The 19,773-nt window shown below is 42.5% G+C and overlaps 1 protein-coding gene across 3 annotated transcripts in view; it reads left to right on the top strand.

Moving 5' to 3' along the window:
• Positions 1-19,773, top strand: part of Nr2c1 (nuclear receptor subfamily 2 group C member 1) — a 49,580-nt gene that overhangs the window by 7,747 nt on the left and 22,060 nt on the right. For all 3 annotated transcript variants that reach the window (XM_037196810.1, XM_028880249.2, XM_037196811.1), the window contains exons 2-9: positions 796-868; positions 4,145-4,339; positions 5,750-5,828; positions 7,407-7,586; positions 9,077-9,224; positions 9,312-9,402; positions 14,196-14,380; positions 15,774-15,927. In XM_037196810.1, the coding sequence (XP_037052705.1) occupies positions 815-868; positions 4,145-4,339; positions 5,750-5,828; positions 7,407-7,586; positions 9,077-9,224; positions 9,312-9,402; positions 14,196-14,380; positions 15,774-15,927 (1,086 nt within the window). In that variant the 5' untranslated portion in view covers positions 796-814. The remainder of the gene's footprint in view (positions 1-795; positions 869-4,144; positions 4,340-5,749; positions 5,829-7,406; positions 7,587-9,076; positions 9,225-9,311; positions 9,403-14,195; positions 14,381-15,773; positions 15,928-19,773) is intronic.

The following is a 19,773-nucleotide window of genomic DNA, read 5'->3' as shown; positions in this document are numbered from 1 at the left end:
AGTCCCCCAGCAGCCTGCACAACACCGTCCAGCACTGGAGACTAACCAGCAGGAAGAAGCAGCTCAGTGCCAGCCTGGTTCCTCTTATGTCCTGTGACCAGAGACGAGGGTGTCTCCAGCAGTCGAGTCTTAACTGTCTGGTTCTCATGGACAACAAGAGCAGGGGCAATTGCCTGTATTACCTGTGGGCCTCAGAGACCTCCCTGACCAGTGATAGCTCACAGGAAGCAGCAGCCTACTGCAGACTCTGGGATTTCCGTATAATAGCATGTGGCTGATAGGAGCAGCTTTATCCACCCACACAGGTAGAGAAACTTTCGAGAACAGCTGTGTCTGAGTATGGAAGAGCAGGATAGTCACATGGACCTCCAGCATGTACGTTCATCAGCTGACCGTGTGTTCCACATTGCTAGTCTGCAGCCAGTCTGGTTTTATCCAATCCGGTGGTTCTTAACCTGTGGGTCGTGACCCCTGGGGGGGTTGAATGACCTTTTCACAGGGGTCACATATCAGATATCCTGCATGTCAGATACTTACATTACTACTCATAACAGTAACGAAATTATAGTTATGATAGTAGCAACTAAAAAAATGTTATGGTTGGGGTGATCACACCATGAGGAACTGTTTTAAAGGGTCGCAGCCTTAGGAAGGTGAAGACCACTGGTCTAGTGCCTCTCACACCCCACTACCTTAACTGGATTATTTTAAAGAAAATCTGAGGCAATTACCAATTCTTCAGTAAATGTTTTATGTGTATAATTGTAAAAAGGCTTTTCCCCCCATCTCTGGCAGGTATTTTGACGGTTAGATCATGGCGACCATAGAAGAAATCGCACACCAGATTATTGAACAGCAGATGGGTGAGGTATGTCTAGTTTACCGCTCACTTGCCGGCCTCCCAAGCTGTTGTTCTTCATCCTACATGTCTGTATTGGGTTGTGGACGTTCCAGGTGGGAAGATAGCCAGCTCCCAGATAGCTTTTCTTTGCAGTGAGAAGTAGTTCAATAACTGCAATAAAATATGGTAAGTACCGTGACTTTAATGTATATGATGCCGTGGAACAGACATATATACTAAAGGTTTATAACAATAAAAAATAAATGGAAAGCTAATAGAGAGGAGTAGGAGAGTGACTCTGATCAGAGAATGTCATTTGGGGGTCAGGAAATCTGGACCAGTCTTAAATGACTACGTCCAATTTTTTGCAAAAAGCAACATGTGTCTTAGTTTGGGTTTCTGTTGCTGTGAGAGACACCATGACCACAACAAGTCTTATAAAGGAAACATTTAATTGAGGGGCTCAGCTTACAGTTCAGAGGTTCAGTCCATCATGATAGGGAGCATGGCAGCATGCAGGCAGACGTGGTGCTGGAGCTGAGAGTCCTTACATCTTCATAGACAGGCAACTGGAAGTCACCTGGCTGTCACACCGAGTGAAACTTGAGAAAAAGACCCCAAAACCCGCCCCCCACAGTGACACACTTCCAACAGAAGGTGTGGCCCAGATTAAAGGTGTGGCCTCCAGCCTCAAAATCTGAATTAAAGGGAGTGTCTGTCATCCAGCCTCCTCCAACAAGACCGCACTTCCTCCAGCAAGGCCACATCTCCTAACAGTGCCGCTCCCTATGAGCTGATGGGGCCGAACACATTCAAACGACCACACTATGGCATATGTTTTGGGGTTTTATCTGAAGTTTGTGACATATTACCCCATAGACATTGTTAATTTTGACTCTTCAGTGTGAACTATTTTGACCATGTCTGACTCTTTGAAGTGATTTAAAAACATTGGGGCATATCAGGCCTCAGAAGCATAACAGTATCTCTTCTTAGGGACCTTGCCTGGCCTCCATTCACTGTAGGAAAGAGAGATGGGCCCTGTTACAATAGAATAAAAACAGTGGGAACCAGGGAGATGGCTGATCTGCATCGAGGGCTTGCCACTAATCCTAGTGACCAGAGTTCAGTCCCCAGAACCTGTGTGGTGATGAGAAAAAAAACAACTCTCGAAGGTGTCCCCTCACTCCACATGCATGCCATGGAGTGCATGCATGCACATATGCATGCTCACACGAGTGCGCGCATGCGCGCGCGCACACACACACACACACACACACACACACATCATTCACACATACATAATAATAGGATAATAATAACTAGGATGGGATAGTTTGTGCTAAAAACATAAACATCCACATAGTTCAATCAAGTTGTATCATAACCATCTACAATATGATTGATAGGGTTCAACTACCTCATAGACGTCAATCTTATGATAATAGGAATGTGATAGTGAAATAAAAATTAAATCTTCCTCAAGATGTTAGTAACCATAAAAAATATTACTGACATGTCAGGCTACTGACATATGCCTATAATCCCAGAACTCAGGAAGTAGAGGCAGGAGGACTTCAAGTTCAAGGCCAGACTAGGTTTAAATAATGGTGGACAAAATGATTTAATTTTAAGAGAAATATGAAAACATCTATGACTTCCTAAGACAGAATACGTGTTTCTTCAAAGCTCTGCCTGCCCTGTGCTAGGTTTTCTATTGTATATAATGTAACTCCTGATTCCACGCTGCAGCTAACTTGTGCAGAGCTGCACATCATGTTTTGGGACGGTATCAATGGACAATTTCCACAGTTCAAGATGCTATTAAAATGTTTCATTCCTTTCTACACTATCTATGTGAGACTGGGTTTCCTTTTTAAATTTGAACCAAAATAACATTCTAATAGACCAAATGAAAAAGCAGATATGAACTTACAACTTTATTAAATCAGACATTAAAATAGTTCACAGAAATGTAAAACAACATCGCTCTTACTATTACATATTCAGTGGAGAAATAAACTTAGTTTCCATAAAACATTATTTCCTATTAGTATATGAATTTTTTTAAATGAATAAAGGTTTTCTAATTATCTTGGAAATTTTATGATGCCTCCCCCCTCCTACCCCGTTTCTTCATTTTATTCCCAAAGGACAGCCAGGGTAAAGCTAGAATATGGCCCCAGGCCTCAGGAACTTCCTGCATCGGGTGTACACCAGATCCTTTGCTCTGTCCCAGCAGCCCACTGGTTTACAAACAGGCTGTTATCCAGGCCTAGGCTCAGGCAGGAGTTGGGGAGACCTAGCCAGAGCACATAATTGTGTGTCCAGATATAGCAAGACATGTCCTTCTGTTACCACGGACTCCTCCATAAAAGCCTACAGCTTTCCCTGATGTCATTCTAGCCCATATGAAACTTGGTAAAGTTCCACTTGAGAATGGCATTTCTTGACATGTCCCTCCTCTTGGGCAGGACCACTTCTAAAGCTGATGGGGCCCTTTCCATTCTCATTGATCTTGGTGTGTATGTCTAATTTGGCATGAGAGCTGGCTCCAGACTTAGAGAGTATAGAGGGGTCCTGAGACCGGAGAATTGCTTACCTACTTACTGTTCTTCTCCATTGAAGTCCAAGTTTATTTTTTCTTTTTAATTATTCTGTTACACTGTGGTAAATACTCTTTTATCGACCTAACGATTCAACCCAGTGACAGATCATTCATACATATATATTTGTAGATAGAGGTTTGCCAAGGGTGTCCTGACCCGCAGGTTGAGAACTGCCAAGTGAGAAGTAGAGAAAGAAGGGAGGATCAGAAGAGCGATAATCAAAATCGAATCATCTTGCTATTGTAGTTTATTTCTTTACTTTTTTTGGGTTTTTTGAGACTGGGTTTCTCTGTGTAGTCTTGGCTGACCTGGAACTTGCTCTGTAAACCAGGCTGGCCTCAAACTCAGGAATCTGCTTGCCTTTGCCTCCTGAGTACAGGGATTAAAGACATGTGCCACCATTGGCTGGCTGTACTTTTGTTTATAAATTTCACACATGCTCTATTAGAATTTCATTAGAAGGAGAATTGCCATTTAAAGGGTGTATAACTGGCTTTTCTAGCTTTGTTTTGAGGTTAAAATTGATTCATTTAAAGAAAAACAAAAGCCAGATGTAGCACATCCCTAGTACTCAGGAGGCCGAGGCAGCGGGTTATGAGTTCAAAGCCAGTCTGGCTACACAGCCAGCCCTGTCTCAAAAAGCAAGCACACATGATTGAGTTGGATGGGTCATTCGTGTGCCCTGGTGTGTTAGATTGTTACAGAGCAGCAGACCGAACAGAAGATCCAGATCGTGACAGCACTTGACCATAGCACCCAGGGCAAGCAGTTCACGCTGGCCAATCACGAGGGCTCTGCCCCAGGAAAAGTCTTCCTCACAACGCCAGATGCCGCGGGCGTCAGCCAGCTGTTCTTTGCCACTCCTGACCTGGCCACACCGCACCTCCAGGTAAAAAAAAAAAAATGTCGTTTTCTCATCCGGGGAACAACTAGCAGAGGATTAACGGGAAAGTAGATCTGAGGGAAGAGCCCAGAACTCTGCTGGCGTTCTCATAGATGTACCTGATGATGAGCTCTTCATACAACTTAACAGGGCCGCCTCACCTCGTCTCAGTAATGGCCAGGTCTGTGGGTCTTTGTACAGCAAGCAGTCATACTCGCATAATTATAGCTAATCATATTGGTAACATTTATTTGGAACTCCCTTTATTTTTAAAAAGTCCACAAAAACTATCTTTGTATGCTGTCACTTTTAGGTGTGGAGGCAGCAGAGGCTCATTTGTGTGACATCGGGTGTCACTGTGTAGCCCAGGCTGCTGTAATTCAAGATCCTTGTCCTCTAGCCTCCCAAGTGCTGGGGCGGCAGGTGTGCACCACCAGGTCCACTTTAGTGTGTGTGTGGTGTGTGTGTGTGTGTGTGTGTGTGTGTATGTACATATATACGTGTGTGTATGTGTGTGTATATATATGTACATATGTGTGTGTATATGTGTGTGTGTATATATGTACATATATATGTGTGTGTGTATATATGTGTGTACATATATACGTGTGTGTGTGTGTGTGTGTGTGTGTGTGTGTATGCTTTTGCTGGGCCATTTCATTAGGAAAGGTTCTGAACTGTCAAAGGCAAATGTCATGAAAGGTCTTAGAACCTTTAGAATAATTAGACATATTTCTCTATGGATAATTTTATATAGGAATAGTGTTAGTGTGTATGAGTGGCTTACACTTAAAAATACTCGTGCATTTGTGTATCAAACTTTTTTTAAGATTTATTTATTTTATATGTATGTGTGTACCTGAGGATACGTGCATGCGCAAAATGTGTGCAGGTTCCTGAGGAGGCCAGAGGAGGCCATTAGTCACTGGAACTGGACATACAGATTGGTTAGGAACTAACCACCTGACGTGGGTGTTGGGAACTGAACCCAGGTCCTCTACAAGCAGCGAGTGTTCTCAACCACTGGCTGGATTTTGGTGTTGGGTTTTGTTCTTGAGAAAGAGTCTCACTGTGTAGCCCCGGCTGGACTGGAACTGAGTACACCAGGCTGGACTTGAACTCACAAAGATCCACCTGCCCTCCCCACCCCTTCTTGTGATACTAGGGTCAGAGGTGTGTGCCGTTGTGACTGCTGTGAAGAAGGAAAAGATACTCATAGTTTTGGCCTTGTCTAACACTGACGTATTTTCTCTGTGTGTGGAAGAAAACTGGCTTAACTGCTGTGTGCACGGTCACAGAGTTCTTAGTTGAGGAGTAATTTATGTCAGAGTCAGAAGTGACTCTGACTCTGTGTTCTTTTCACTGTTGGCAGCATGAGGCTGTTGCTGACCAATGACGTTTTTCTTCTTTTAAAAGCTCTTTACAGAAAATTCGCCTGACCAAGGACCAAATAAAGTTTTTGATCTTTGTGTAGTATGTGGAGACAAAGCATCAGGTATGAATAAAAATAATTCTGTATATGTTATACTCTTAAAGTAACTGCCCCTCAACTGTGTTCCCTCTGACACTAAAAAATAAATAGAATAATATGTTTCTATGCTTCATCTTTGTGGCCTCTAAAACTCCACTTTTCTCTCTTTTTTATACTTTTTTCTTCAGTGTCATTTCATTTGATTTATAATGGCATAGAATATTTGTTTTGGTTTCATCATTAGGAGGTAAACACAAAAACGTTTTAAATGGAAAAATTAAATTTGCCAAAGGAATCATTGGAAAATGAATTGTGGTCTTTAATAATACATTATGTTGTAAATTTATTTTAACACACTTCCCCAAATCCTATTTTAGAAATTCAGAGTAAATTGAATTGCTGAATGGAAGATTCTTTGGTCAACCTTTATTTGGAGTTCTGCATATCTGATTTGGTTAGTTTCCCATCCAAGAATGAGCCAGCCTGACCTGGTTAGCTTCTGTGATCTGATGGGGTCTGCCGGGGAAGTTCACTCTCAGACCTGGGTGGGCCACTCTCCGTCGGTTCTGGATGCTCAGTGATGAGTCATTTTAACTCTGATCATGCTTGCTTCCTGTCAGAAGTCATGCTCATGTCTGCTCACATATATGCACAGGTGTCGGTGGGCAGAGTTTCAGGGCCCAGCTTGTTTCTGTAAAAATTTTTTTGAAATTTCTCTACAAAAACTTCCATTAGAACTTTTCCTCAAGTTTGTGTAATTTGTTAATGTCATCATACAAAACACATGATTGGTGAAGTAACAAGTTAATCAAAATGTAATGTGTGTGTGAGCAGTTGGCTTGGCTGTATCTGTGTGTACTGTGTGTGCACCTGATACTGTGGATGCTGGAAGAGGGTATCAAATCCCCTGGAACTGGAGCTGCAGCTGGATGGTGGGTGCTGGGAACTGATCCTAGACCCTCTCCAGAAGAGGGTTATCAAGTCCTCTGGAACTGGAGCTGCAGCTGGATGGTGGGTGCTGGAACTGATCCTGGACCCTCTGACAGAGTAGCAAGTGCTCTTACCTCTGAGCCGTCTCTCTAGTCCAGACTACAATAGCTTTATTAAGAAGTTTTCAAGGTGGAACTCACAAAGAAAGGGTACTATAATTCCAGGAGTAGGTAGCACTTTTCATTCTTCTGGAGCATGGAGCTGTAATATTAAATATCTATTATATCCAAGGATGCAGATTGGTAGAATGTTTGCCTAGCTATACGAGGAGCTGTATTTACTCCCTAACAGGATGGGGGGGGGAACACTGTTATATGATGTATGACAAAAGTATAATTTGTAAACTTTCTTAGGATTAAAAATGTTAATGTGCATAATAGAATTTTTGATGATGATTTTGGCCCTAATGTTACATTATAAAATTCAAAACTATATCATTGAAGTTACCGCAGGATATGGTTGTTTGATTCTCTACTTAAATCCTAAAAAAATTTTGTCAGAATCTCAAAATCACAATTTCATTCTATATATTGTTGTTTTCATAGAAAAACTGAATTTATTTCACTTCTAACCTATAGTATGTTTTATATTGTCTTAAACATTCATCTCTAGGACGTCATTATGGAGCAATAACTTGTGAAGGCTGCAAAGGATTTTTTAAAAGGAGCATCCGGAAAAATTTAGTGTATTCGTGTCGAGGCTCGAAAGACTGTGTAATCAATAAGCACCACCGGAACCGCTGTCAGTACTGCAGGTTACAGCGCTGCATCGCCTTCGGGATGAAACAGGACTGTATGTACTTCCTGGAAAGGATTAACGCTTTGTATCTCGGAGTGTACACACGTTAGCGTTGAGCCGCTCAGGTGCCCTGTGCTGTATTAGCGACTTTTCTGTCACTATAGTTAAATGCCATGACCAGAGCAGCTGAAAGAACAGAAGGCTTGTTGGGTTTATGGCTCCCGAAGGCCGGAAGGTTCTGTGCTACCAGGACCAGGAAGCAGGCTGCTCACGTTTTAGCCCCATCCAGGAAGTGGAGCGAGGCTACAAACGCTCACAGTTCACTGCAGCCACCGACGTCCTCCAGCAGGCTCTTCTTGTTCAAACATGACATGGGCTTTCTAATCCAGTTGTCCAACTAACAGTAGAATATATACATAGGTATTTATTATTCAATAAACATTTTTAATACTCCTGTGCCAAGCACACATTTCCAGTTGGCACTTAGCACCGAATGATTTTTGTAAGTTGTCTCAGAATTTAAAATTTTTAATGTGCAAAATAGAATTTTTAGTGATTTTGTTGTCTTTCCTAAGTTCTCTGCAGTATTATTGTCAATGTTACATCCTAAAATTGAAAACTGTGTATCATTCAAGTAGCTAGACGTCAGTGTACTTTGTGACTGATGGCCAAAATGTGATCCTGTGACAGCAGTCACTACTGATTGAACTGTCCATGTGCTAAAAGCAGCTCCTTACACATCCATGTCAGCATCTTCTCATAGCAGTTCTCTGCGGTTGGTCATACTGCTAACACGCAACACCTTCCCCGAGGAAGGTTGAAAACTCACCAAAGGACAGACAGCTAGCAGGTGACTGAGCCGAGTTCTGAGTTCTGACAGTTTGCGTTCCCCTCCGCCCCGAAAGAAAGTGTACATTTAACAACGGTCTTACCTCCTCTCTAGGTCCTACAAATTCCTATAGATAGTGCACGTTGTGTAGATGAGCTGCTGTGTAGTACACATTTATTTCTTAACCAGAAAGGCTCTCCTTAGCCCTTTTTTTTTATTAGTATTATCTTCAACTGATAAAGTTTCTTTTTCTTTAATGCTATATGGAGTTCTTCCTTCTTGATCATGAGGTTTCTTTGTCTTGTCTTTTTTTTTTTCCTCGAGACAGGGTTTCTCTGTGTAGCTTTGGTGCCTGTCCTGGATCTTGCTCTGTAGACCAGGCTGGCCTCGAACTCACAGAGATGCACCCGCCTCTGCCTCCAAGTGCTAGGATTAAAGGCGTGCGCCACCATCACCACCGGCATGAGGTTTCTGTTTTTCTACCATAGGAGTGGCCAAATAGGAAGAAATGTGAATAAGATGTACATTAACCAGTTTTACAAATAGGGAGCAACATCATTGAATGTGAATAGACTCTGTAAAGATTGATGATTGCCTTTGGAATTCACTGGGAAGCAGTGTCTCCCTCTTGCTAGTCATACTGATGGCAAGAAGCCTAGGTTTACAAATTTCCATAAAGTCTCTTGTAGTATAATTATTTAACATGTTTTCACAGCTGTTCAGTGTGAAAGAAAACCCATTGAAGTATCCCGAGAAAAATCTTCCAACTGTGCGGCCTCAACAGAAAAAATCTACATCCGCAAAGACCTCCGAAGCCCGCTGGCTGCCACGCCAACCTTTGTGACGGACGGCGAGGCCACCAGGTGCCATACAGATGACACTAAGAAGCGGGTCACTCGCTACTTTTTCCAGATCAAGTAAGACTGAAATTTGTGCTTCATTTGTTACAGGTCAACAGGACTGTTGGATTCAGGAATGTTCGTGAATATTCATCCGTCTGGAATAAAAACAGAACCAACTATGCTAATGGCACCAGATAAGGTATATAGTGCAGTTTAAAAGACCCCTCCCCTCCCCGTCCTCGTGGTGCTGGCGTTGGAGCCCTTAGCCCCATGCTCCACTACAGAGCAGTAATTCCTCTTTCCTTTCTGAAAAGACTTTATTTATTTATATATGTTATGTATATGGGTATTCTGTCTGCATGTACGCCTGCAACCAGAAGAGGGCATCAGATCCCACTACAGATGGTTGCGAGCCACCATGTGGTTGCTGGGAATTGAACTCATGACCTCTGGAGGAGCAGACAGTGTTCTTAACCACTGAGCCATCTCTCCAGTCTCTAATTCCTGTTCCTAAAGCTAAAATTACTTGATAAAATTTTTCACCGTGTCACTAAAATTTTATCTTTACCATGAAAGCAACAAAAAGTAAAAGTGTTCCCAGTTTTTCTTTCATCTTGAAGTGAAAGCTATCAGAAAATTAATTGATGCTAAATCTAAACCAAACCTAATAAATGGTTCACTTCCTGAATCCCAGCAACTTAGAAAGCTAAAAGCAGGAAATGACTGGGAATGGATCCAGCCCGGTCTGCACTCTGATTTGAGGATCAGCCGTGATGTATTGTGAACCCATCTGATCAGAATTCTTACCTGACTTCCTCTTATTTTTCCTGCTAGATTTATTATATTTTATGTATTATTTTACATATTACATGTTACTTGGAGTATTACTCTAAGTAAAGGGAAATTCTCAGCATACCTCCATTAGAACACTCCCTTGAGTCTCAGGATTCTCTGTGGCCGCTGTGCATCTCAGCCTCTCTGGGGTCAGGGTGGGAATGAGATTGTGAGTGCTCTCAGATGACACCCCAGTCCTCTAGACTCTCTTGAGACTGGAGCCGATCTCTGTTCGGCTTGAGTCTAAAGGAGAGATTTCTGCATGTGTGCGTGCACACACATGCATGTGCGCCTGCTTGTGGACATCCTCATGCTCATGCTCACAATGCCCTGCTGTATTGCCGTCTGCCTTGTCCTATGAGACAGGGTCTTAGCGAACCTGGGATTTGGAGTTCAGTTGCGGGGAGGCAGTGAGGCCCCTGGCAACCCTCCTGTCTTTCTCTTCCCCGATGCGGCGATGACAGGAACACACATGGTTGTTTATGTGTGCGCTGGGGATCTGAATTCAGATCTATCTTTGCGCTTGTACAGCAGCCACTGTTGCCCATGAAGCCATCTCCCTGGCGCTAAAAACTGCTCTATTTAGATAAACTTGATAAACTTCCTGCAGTTTTCCAAAACTGTGTGAGAAGAGAAGGTTTTCCTAAAAAGGTTTGTAACCTATTTTTGTTATTTTTTTTTTTTACTGTGTCTGTATACCACCACACACATGTGGAGGTCAGAGAACAACTTTCCAGGGTTGGCTGTCCCTTCCCACCATGTGGGTGGGATCTCGTCATACAAGGAATCCTGGTTAGTGGCCAGTGCCTTTGCTCTGAGCTGCCGTGCTGGCCCTGAGAAGCCTTGGGAGTGTCTCGGGGAAGACTTTCCTCCACCGGCCTGGGCTCTGCCTCTGCAGCACTGTCAGCCCCACAGTCCTCGGGGCATTGAGTGGAAGAGTAGGTGCAGCGTGCATGAAGTCCTTGGTTCAGTCTCAGCACCGGAAGGGGTAATGCAGAACACGACAAATGGACCTGAATTTCACATCACAAGATGAGATTTCTCCATGTTGCGTTACTTAAGAATCTCCAGTGACAGAAACTTTGAAATCTAGTTAGACATACTGTCTCATGGAAAGGAATATTTACATTTCTGAGTCTTAAATAAAGGTTAATAAATATATGAGCAATGCCTTTAATCTAATCTCAGCATTCACGAGGCAGAGGCAGGAGGAGCTCTCTGAGCTTGAGGCCAGCCTGGTCTCCATACAGTGAATTCCAGGCCAGCCGGGACTACACACTTAGACCCTGTCTCAAAAAACAAAACCTAAACAAGAAAAAAAAATTAAAATAGTTAAAAATACTAATTACTTGTATTCTTATTTAAGAAGACTAATTGGCTGTGAACATAGGCTCTGCAATCCAGCAGGCCTCTGTTCTTCATGGCCTGTGTGTGCTGGGTCATTCTGTTGAAGATGGATGAGGATTCCTGTCGGACAGGATTAACTGAGAGATTAATACACACACACACACACACACACACACACACACACACACCACACACCACACACGTATCTATGTAATATATTTGTTATAGTCACACCATAGTCATTCCATGAATGACACCCTAGTACTTTGGGGCTGTGAGTGCTCCAGAGGCAGAGACTGGGGCAGGTGGAGGAAAGGCTTCCCCCGAGGCACTCCCAAGTCTTTTCAGGGCCAGCAAGGCAGCTCAGAGCAAAGGCTTTATGAGACATTATACATATATATAATATATATTATATAATTATAAATTATTGTATATAATGTGTATATGTAATTATAAATTATATATACATTATATATAATGTCTCATAAATTGCTAACAGGATATCATTAAGGATCTGGGAACACTGGCAATGATTTATTTGAGGAGGGAATAAAAATTATTGTCTACTTATTCACCAAAGTATGTTTCATATAAATTAAAGAATTAATAAAACCAATGAAACCTCAAAAGAAACACTGATATTATTTAAGAATTCAGAATGGTTTGTGTGTGCTAGATGTATTGTGGTGTTTCACACCTGTAATTCCATCTCTCAGGAGGCAGAGGCAGGCTCACAAGCTCAAGATCAGCCCGGATCAACAATAGGAAACTACAGGCCAGCCCTGATCAGCATAGCAGGAATCTGCATTAAAAAAAAAAAGAAACAAATCATGTACACACAGTCAAAACAAATTAAAGACTATAGAATAAACTTAAAGGTCTTGTTATTAGGTTTGGGTAGAATAATTGAACGTTAAAAGAATTGTTATATGCCTCTGTGTGTATGCATGCAGATTTGTTTATATATGTGTGCATGCATATGTGTTTGTATGTGTGTGTGCATGCACATGTGTTTGTTCATGTGTGCATGCACACATGTATGTGAAGCTCCCAGCTGATGTTGTGGGACTTATTTGATTTCTTTTCACCTTATTCATTGAGGCAGGATGTCTATTGAACCCACAGACATGGCTCTCTCACTTGCTCCACGGTTGCCCTCTCTGACTTCAGAGAGCTGAAATAACAGACAGGCCCATGGCACTTTAACTGATGACCCATCTCCCTGGCCCCAAAGGAATTTTTTTTTAAATTTTTTTTTTTAAGATTTATTTATTTATTATGTATACAGCATGTATGACTGCAGGCCAGAAGAGGGCATCAGATCTCATTACAGATGGTTGTGAGCCACCATGTGGTTGCTGGGAATTGAACTCGGGCCCTCTGGAAGAACAGTCAGTGCTCTTAACCTCTGAGCCATCTCTCCAGCCCCCAAAGGAATTTAATAAATGGGAGCATTAGGTATATAGGAACCTTTTCATTGAAAATGGTATTTCCCAAAGCTCATGTGTTACTATGAGAAGTTGTTGAGTGTCAACTCGTGGCTTTGAAGATTGAGAGCTAAAAGGAAAAAAAAGAAGAACTCCCCTGCTCTTCCTGTGCAGGATTTTAGCTGAAGCATTGCAGAGAGAATGCTTTCTAACAAGAGGAGCGGCCAGTGCATAAACACTGTATACTACTCACTATTGACAACAAGAGCAGACAGCTGGGAAAGTGTGTGAGGAGTGTGTCATAAGAGACTGAGAGCATGAGGAGGTTCTTCAACTCGGATAAGAAGAAAACGTAAACAAACCTGGACAGAGGATCCATTTCCTCCTGTTCTAGTGCCCGTTACATTTCAATTAAGACAGTGGCCTCTTAGGAAGTCTGTTTGGTAAAAAATTTGCCTTTCCCCTTTTCACTTAATTTAGATTCTATGCCAGTTTGTTGTGTAAGACGTTTTGAGGGGCAGGAAGATGGCCCAGTGGTTAAGAGCACACATTGCTCTTCCAGAGGATCTGAGTTCATTCCCAGCATTCACCTCAGGTGGCTCACGACGACGTCTCTAACTCCACCTCGAGGTGACCCAGTGCCCTTTGCTGACCTCCATAAACACTTGCACTCATGACTACCCACACACAGACACACCTAATATAAAAAACAAAACTAAATCTTTGGGCCTGGAGAGATGAGATGGCTCAGAGGCTAAGAGCCCTTACTTCTCGTGGAGAGGACCCACGTTCAATTCCCTGCCCCTACATGGCCGCTCACAGTCATCTGTAACTCCAGTTCCAGGGAACCCAATGCCCTCTGTTGACCTCTGAGGGCACCAGGCCGCATGGGCTGCACAGACATACGTGCAAGCAAAACACCCATACACACAAAATTAAAACATTTTAATCTTAAAAGTTTTGGAAGGTTTAACAATATTAAATCATTACCTCTAAAAAGAATTATTACCTAATTTGATATCCTTTTTAGAGGAAGTAACTATGACTTAGCTGGATTAGTTAGTAAGTAGAATTTTTGTTTTAAACTTTGCAGATGTTTTTTATGAACTTATACCTATTTTTAGGTCTATATTTTCCTCGGGAGTTTTTCTTTTTTCTTTAAGGGCGGCCTCTCACTCGGTATCCCACACTGGCCTTGACTTTGTGGAAACCCTCTCACCTCGTCCTCTTGAGTGCAGGGATTACAGAAACGAACTGCTGTACTCATCAATTTGATTTATTAATTTGCTTTTCTCTCAGTATTTCATGACCTAGAATTTGATATTTGAGGTTTTGAAATATCAATACCGCTTTGCAAAATTTTAGTACTTTCTTTATTTTTAAGGTTGAATCATGCCAGGGAGACCTAAGCACACTGGCCAGTGTGGTCACGTCACTGGCGAATCTCGGCAAAGCTAAAGACCTTCCTTACACGAGTCACGACATGCCTGGGGTGGAGAGCTTACGCAATGGGGACGCCCCCTTCTGTGCATTTCATCAGGATATCCAGACCAACGGTGACGTCTCAAGGTAAATCTGGTCTCTTCTTCTAAACTGCATTCTGAGTTGATTAGAGTGTTTTTGTGTTAACGTCTGTCTCTAAAAGTTTCTGAAAAGTATTTCAGTAAGAAATAGAGAAATGTAAGGCATAGTACGGGTTAACTGAAAATCTGCCTTTAGTGCAGCATGCTGAACACACTCCATTCTGAGTTTCGTGAGCAGGAAGTGTATATTATAAAGTTAGTACTGCAGTCTGGCAGGTTGGGGATTTCCTTTATCTTAAATGACAGTTGGGGTCTGACGTTTCCTTTTGTGTTTAGATGTTTTCCTGCTGTATGTAGAATGAAACATGTTTCCTAAGCAGTCATCTTGATTTCCCAGCCACCACTAATTTCTGTTGATAATGTCAAAGATCTCATTGAAATAACTATTTTAAATTATACTTAAGGAAAATAGAATCAGAATTTGATTTTATTTTGTCAGTATTAATACGCAGAATACAGAGATGAAATTCCGTCGGAGTTTTCTCAGATTTCCATTTATGATTTTATATTTCATATTGCGCTGGGGTATACCTGAGTGGTGGTAGAATGCTCACTCGGTATGTTCTAGGCCCTGGGTTTGAGGGACAGCATTGCAAATGGACCGGAAAGGGGGACATAGCAGTTGAGCCTTGGGGAGTTGTTGAGCATAGGACTTCATTTAAGGAACTCTAGAAAATGTATCATTTAACAGTATGGGAAACTGTTTTCAATGATTACTTGGTAACTTCAGTTATCTATCATCCTAATCTTAAATTCTTTCTTAACTGTGTGCATTTAAGTAACCACAAGTGTAAAAATAGTCTGAATTTTTAAGTAAAATCACAACTGAACCTGTTTAGTGTTTGATGTAGCAAAGTCAACATAAATAGCTTGTATATGAAGGAATGAGTATGAGGATTTCTCTCATACTTAAAGAGATGATAATTTCTTGGTAATATGGTAATATATAATATTTTAAAGCACACTTACTAAGTTTAATTTGTTGGCTTTGGAGCTGATCACAGAGGTCACTGAAATACAATGTCTGTCTGTCGTACAAGAATGCTGTTGTTTTCTGGAGCCTGGTTTGTTATTCATTTTGTGTGTGCATACCCCTCCTGACGGTGGCACTGGAGCCCAGGTCCTTTTCAACACTACACAGCCTTCCACCACTGAGCCACACCCCTGCCCTATCTGCAAAAGAATTTTTATGCTTAGGTGCCCCCCACCCCCCATCCTGGGCACTAAACCCATAGCCTAGTGTGTGCTAGACAAGTGTTCTACCACTGAGCTACCCTCGCAGCCCCTTGACTTAAATCTTAACTCCAGAATTTTGTAGAGGAATTTCATTTGCCTGTTGGAGACTGGCCGAGCTCACAGTGTCTGCTGTCTCCTTGTAGGGCGTTTGACACCCTCGCCAAAGCCTTGACTCCCGGAGAAAGCCCAGCCTGTCATAGCCCAGTGGAGAGCATGGACGGACACCTCATCCCTGGAGAGTCGAGCTACATGGAAAAAGAGGGGCCACTGCTCAGCGACTCCCATGTAGTTTTCAGGGTACCTTTGATTTTTTTATGTTATGCTACTGTTCGATTCTGATCTTCCTTTCAGCAGTCAGAACTTGCCTGTTAACTTTTAGAGTCAGAAGTACCCGTGGTAGAATTTCAGCCCTGAGTCACGCCCTGCTGTAGGACACAGTGGGTCAGCTTGCTGCTGTCAGTTATGATAGGGCAAGTAGGTGGTTAGAATTTAATAATTCTCTACATTTAATTCATTTATATTGTATGTGTGAGTGCTTTGCATGCATACCTGCATGCCAGAAGAGGTCTTCAGATCCTACTGTAGATGGTTGTGAGCCCAGCCAGGCGGTGGTGGCGCACTCCTTTAATCCCAACACTCGAGAGGCAGAGGCAGGTCGATCTCTGAACTCAAGGCCAGCCTGGTCTACAGAGAGACTCTAGGATAGCCAAGGCTACACAGAGCAGGAGAAACTGTGCCTTGAAAAACAAAATCAGGAAGATTTTAGGGTCAGTTAGGCACAATTGCTTTCTTTCATTAGGCATGGACATTCATTGTGTTCAGTGCCTGGCTACTTTTAGTGTAAACTGGTGTCTAAGACCCAGATATTTTGCTCTCACATTAGAAATAATAAAGATAAAAATGATGAATGTGTGAATGAGCTACCTTACTTAGCTACCCTTCAGCATTATCATATGGGGATGCTTATTACATAATGCATTTTAGCCTTAGGTTTCTAACTCCTGGTACTTGTAAAAACCATTTTGGAAAAGGAGCGTTTGGAATTTATCCTAAATACATTTTGTCACGGTGCTGGGGTTGAATCCCTACATGTACTCTACATGTCTGTGTGCTCCTACGCATGGCCAGTGCCCTACCTACCCCTGCGCCTCTCTCACCCCGTACTCTTTATAACGGAAGCAGCGCAGCTGGACTATTAGAAGCGATGGAGCCTACGAAGTACTCTCTAAAGCTTGATCTGTTCCTCAGATTAATATGCTGAACCGAGCTGTAGATGTGCCTACTGCTGAGATCTCGTTAGCACCATAACTGACCCTCTTGGATCTTTGCTCTGCCCTTGTGAATACTATTAGAAAGGGTTGTGTAAAATAATTGAGTATACACAGATTACAGTCAGCCGTACACAGCAGTTCTGCGACACTTGAGAATGATTTACAGTGGATACAAACTTTCCTGCTAGACCAAAACACCATAGAAGATTGGTATTTCAGAATTCAGCTTGGTTGAAATAGCCATAGGAAAAGTTCGCATGGCCTAATAATTGCCATAACATGATATACCAGTTAAATGCAGCAGAGAAAACAATTCTCATGTAAAATTTTACTAAATAAAATACATTTTACTAAATAAATTTTACTTAGAAAAATTCAAGTGTTTTATCTGCACTGCCCAAAAACGTTTCATAGGTGATATAAGAAGAGATAGTAAGAATAATTAGTGCCTAAAAGTTATTGTTGGAGCTATGGACAAGGGGATCAAGGCAAGATGCTTTTCCCATGGTTCTTTCATCTTCTAAATGAAGTCCATTCTCTTGTGTGCTCAGTTTCATTTCCCGCTCTGGACTGAGATTGGAGGAAGGACAAGGAGAGAGGTGGAGGCAGAGACCCGGTGCACGCAGGGAGGGACAAATAGCTGTTTTAGACAGCCACTGGTCAGCTTCCTTCAGTCAGTTCTCGGGTTTTTAATTCTATGAACTAAATGCTTGGGACAGATGAATTCAGCAAATTCAAACTTGGCTTTTCTCTCTGGAGCTGGTGGGTTCTTCCTCTCCTGGAAACGGCAGCAGCTTCAACCCTTGCTTCCAGTCCTGGGAAGAGTTCTAGTTTTCTGCAGTCATTCCACGGGTCAGGTCTCCCGCTGCTGTCCTCCGGCCTGAGTTTCGGGGCTGACACCCCCCTTCAGGTCCTGGACTTCTCAGTCCCCGAGCAGAGCCACCCTGTGTCCCTCTGTTGCTCTGTGTGTCTAATTGGCATATTTCCCTATCTGTTCTCTCAGCTGAGCCGTGACACTTCTCTTGGATGAGTTGAAGTTTTTATTCTCATTTCATAGTGAAACTAAGATTTGTGTATTTTAATATCTTATTCAAAGCAGCCTAAATGTAGGAAGGAGAAGCCATCTGGTGATATAACAGCAAGTAAAGAATCTAGAATGATAGTAATATTTTTATTTATGACTTCTTTGAGTTATGATTTCAAAAATCTCTTTCACTTTATACCTATAGGAACAATTAAGGTAAATAGGACTTCTATCCTTTGAAGTCAATCCATAGGACAAGGGTGAGGCCGTTTTCAAAACTGATGTGATGCTGAACTCAAACCCTCCCTGTTCTCCATCAGGTGACTCCCCTTCATCCTGCACTTGAATCTCCCCCTTCCTGTTTCTATCAACTGTGTCTTAAAGCTCCTTGAAAGTTCTAGCTCGAATTGTCACAGTGATATCTTTGTCCCGTATGTCTTCTCCATCTTGTCCTGGATCCTGAAATCAGTGCATCTTTGTTAAAAATCAACCTACTGTGTCACTGACAATTTAAAATGTGACAAGACCCTGTCACAAAAATCAGCCAGCCAGCATATTTCATAGCTTCCATTGCTCATGTGGGGTTCAGCTGCGGCTCTGTCACATGACCTTTTAAGGCCCTTCCCATTCCTAGTCACGTCTCCATCACTCCTCACACATGCCCTTCTCAGTCCTGCCCACACTTCTCACTGGTCAGATGTGAGTTCTGAGATAACAGCTCCTAGTGCTCACAGTGCTCATCAGTCACTGAAGGCCTAACCCAGAGTCACAAATCTTGAAAGACAGTCCGTATCTCCTAACAAGTCAAATGGTTTTTTTCAAAGTTTCATTCTGACAGAATTTGATGTAGAAGCTGCACTAGAGAGGTAATTGCCAAGGCAAGTAAGGCAAGCATATAGCTAGTATTTTCTTTGTTTAAAGGTGGTTTAAAACTGTTTGCAAAGGGTTTTGAGGGGTTTTGGAGGGTATTGTTTTCCTTTGTGGATTTCTGCTACTTTGGTTTTGGTTTCTGAGACAGGAGCAGGGTCTTGCTGCATAGCACACGTGGTTGTGAGCTCTCCATCCTCTTGTATGCTGTGATGAGAGGCGTGTGCCCTGAGTATTCTGTAGTGTTTTGTAGCGTCCCTCACCCATAGGACTGGTTGTTTTGGGTAATTCCCCTAATTTTTCACCGCCCTCCCCAACACCAACTCACCTTAGGCAATTCTGAAATGGTATGTTTCCCAAAATTTTTATACTTATTCCCATGTAAAACCAGTCACATCTTTGTTTGTAAAGGCGTTTAGTATTTGCTCGCTTCTCTTGGGAACTGGTTTGTGGGGCTGAGGAAGATGCTCGGTCAGTGCGTGCTTCCCACATAGCATGAGGACCCACGCTCAGATCAGCAGCATCAAAGAAGAGGTCGAGCGTGGTGTGTGTACTTGGAATCCTAGCTCTGGGAAGGGATACAGGGGCTCCCTGGAGCTCATTGGCCAGCTAGTCTTCAGATTCTGTGAGAGACTGTGTCTCAAAACAAGGTGAGGAGCCAGCAGAGAGATGATTCAGTGGGTAAAAGCACCTGCCTCCGAGCCTGATGACCTGAGTTTGACCCCTGAGATGCACAGTGGAGAGAACTGATTCTGAAAGTTGTCCTCTGACCTCCACATGTATACCATGGCACACATCCATACTCATATACACATATCATATGCAAAGTCAGTAAAAAAATATGGAGAGCAATAGAGGAAGACACTCAACACCAACCTGTGGTCTCTGTGCATACACCTGCACACATATATCACATGTGCACACACATACACACACAGGTGTTTTTAGAGACATGTTTTGTGTTTTCTGAATTGTGTTTTA

The sequence above is a fragment of the Peromyscus leucopus genome, chromosome 18 (assembly GCF_004664715.2).
Source record: "Peromyscus leucopus breed LL Stock chromosome 18, UCI_PerLeu_2.1, whole genome shotgun sequence".
In the NCBI taxonomy this organism is placed as follows: Eukaryota; Metazoa; Chordata; class Mammalia; order Rodentia; family Cricetidae; genus Peromyscus; species Peromyscus leucopus.
This window is presented reverse-complemented; position numbering and strand designations above follow the sequence as displayed.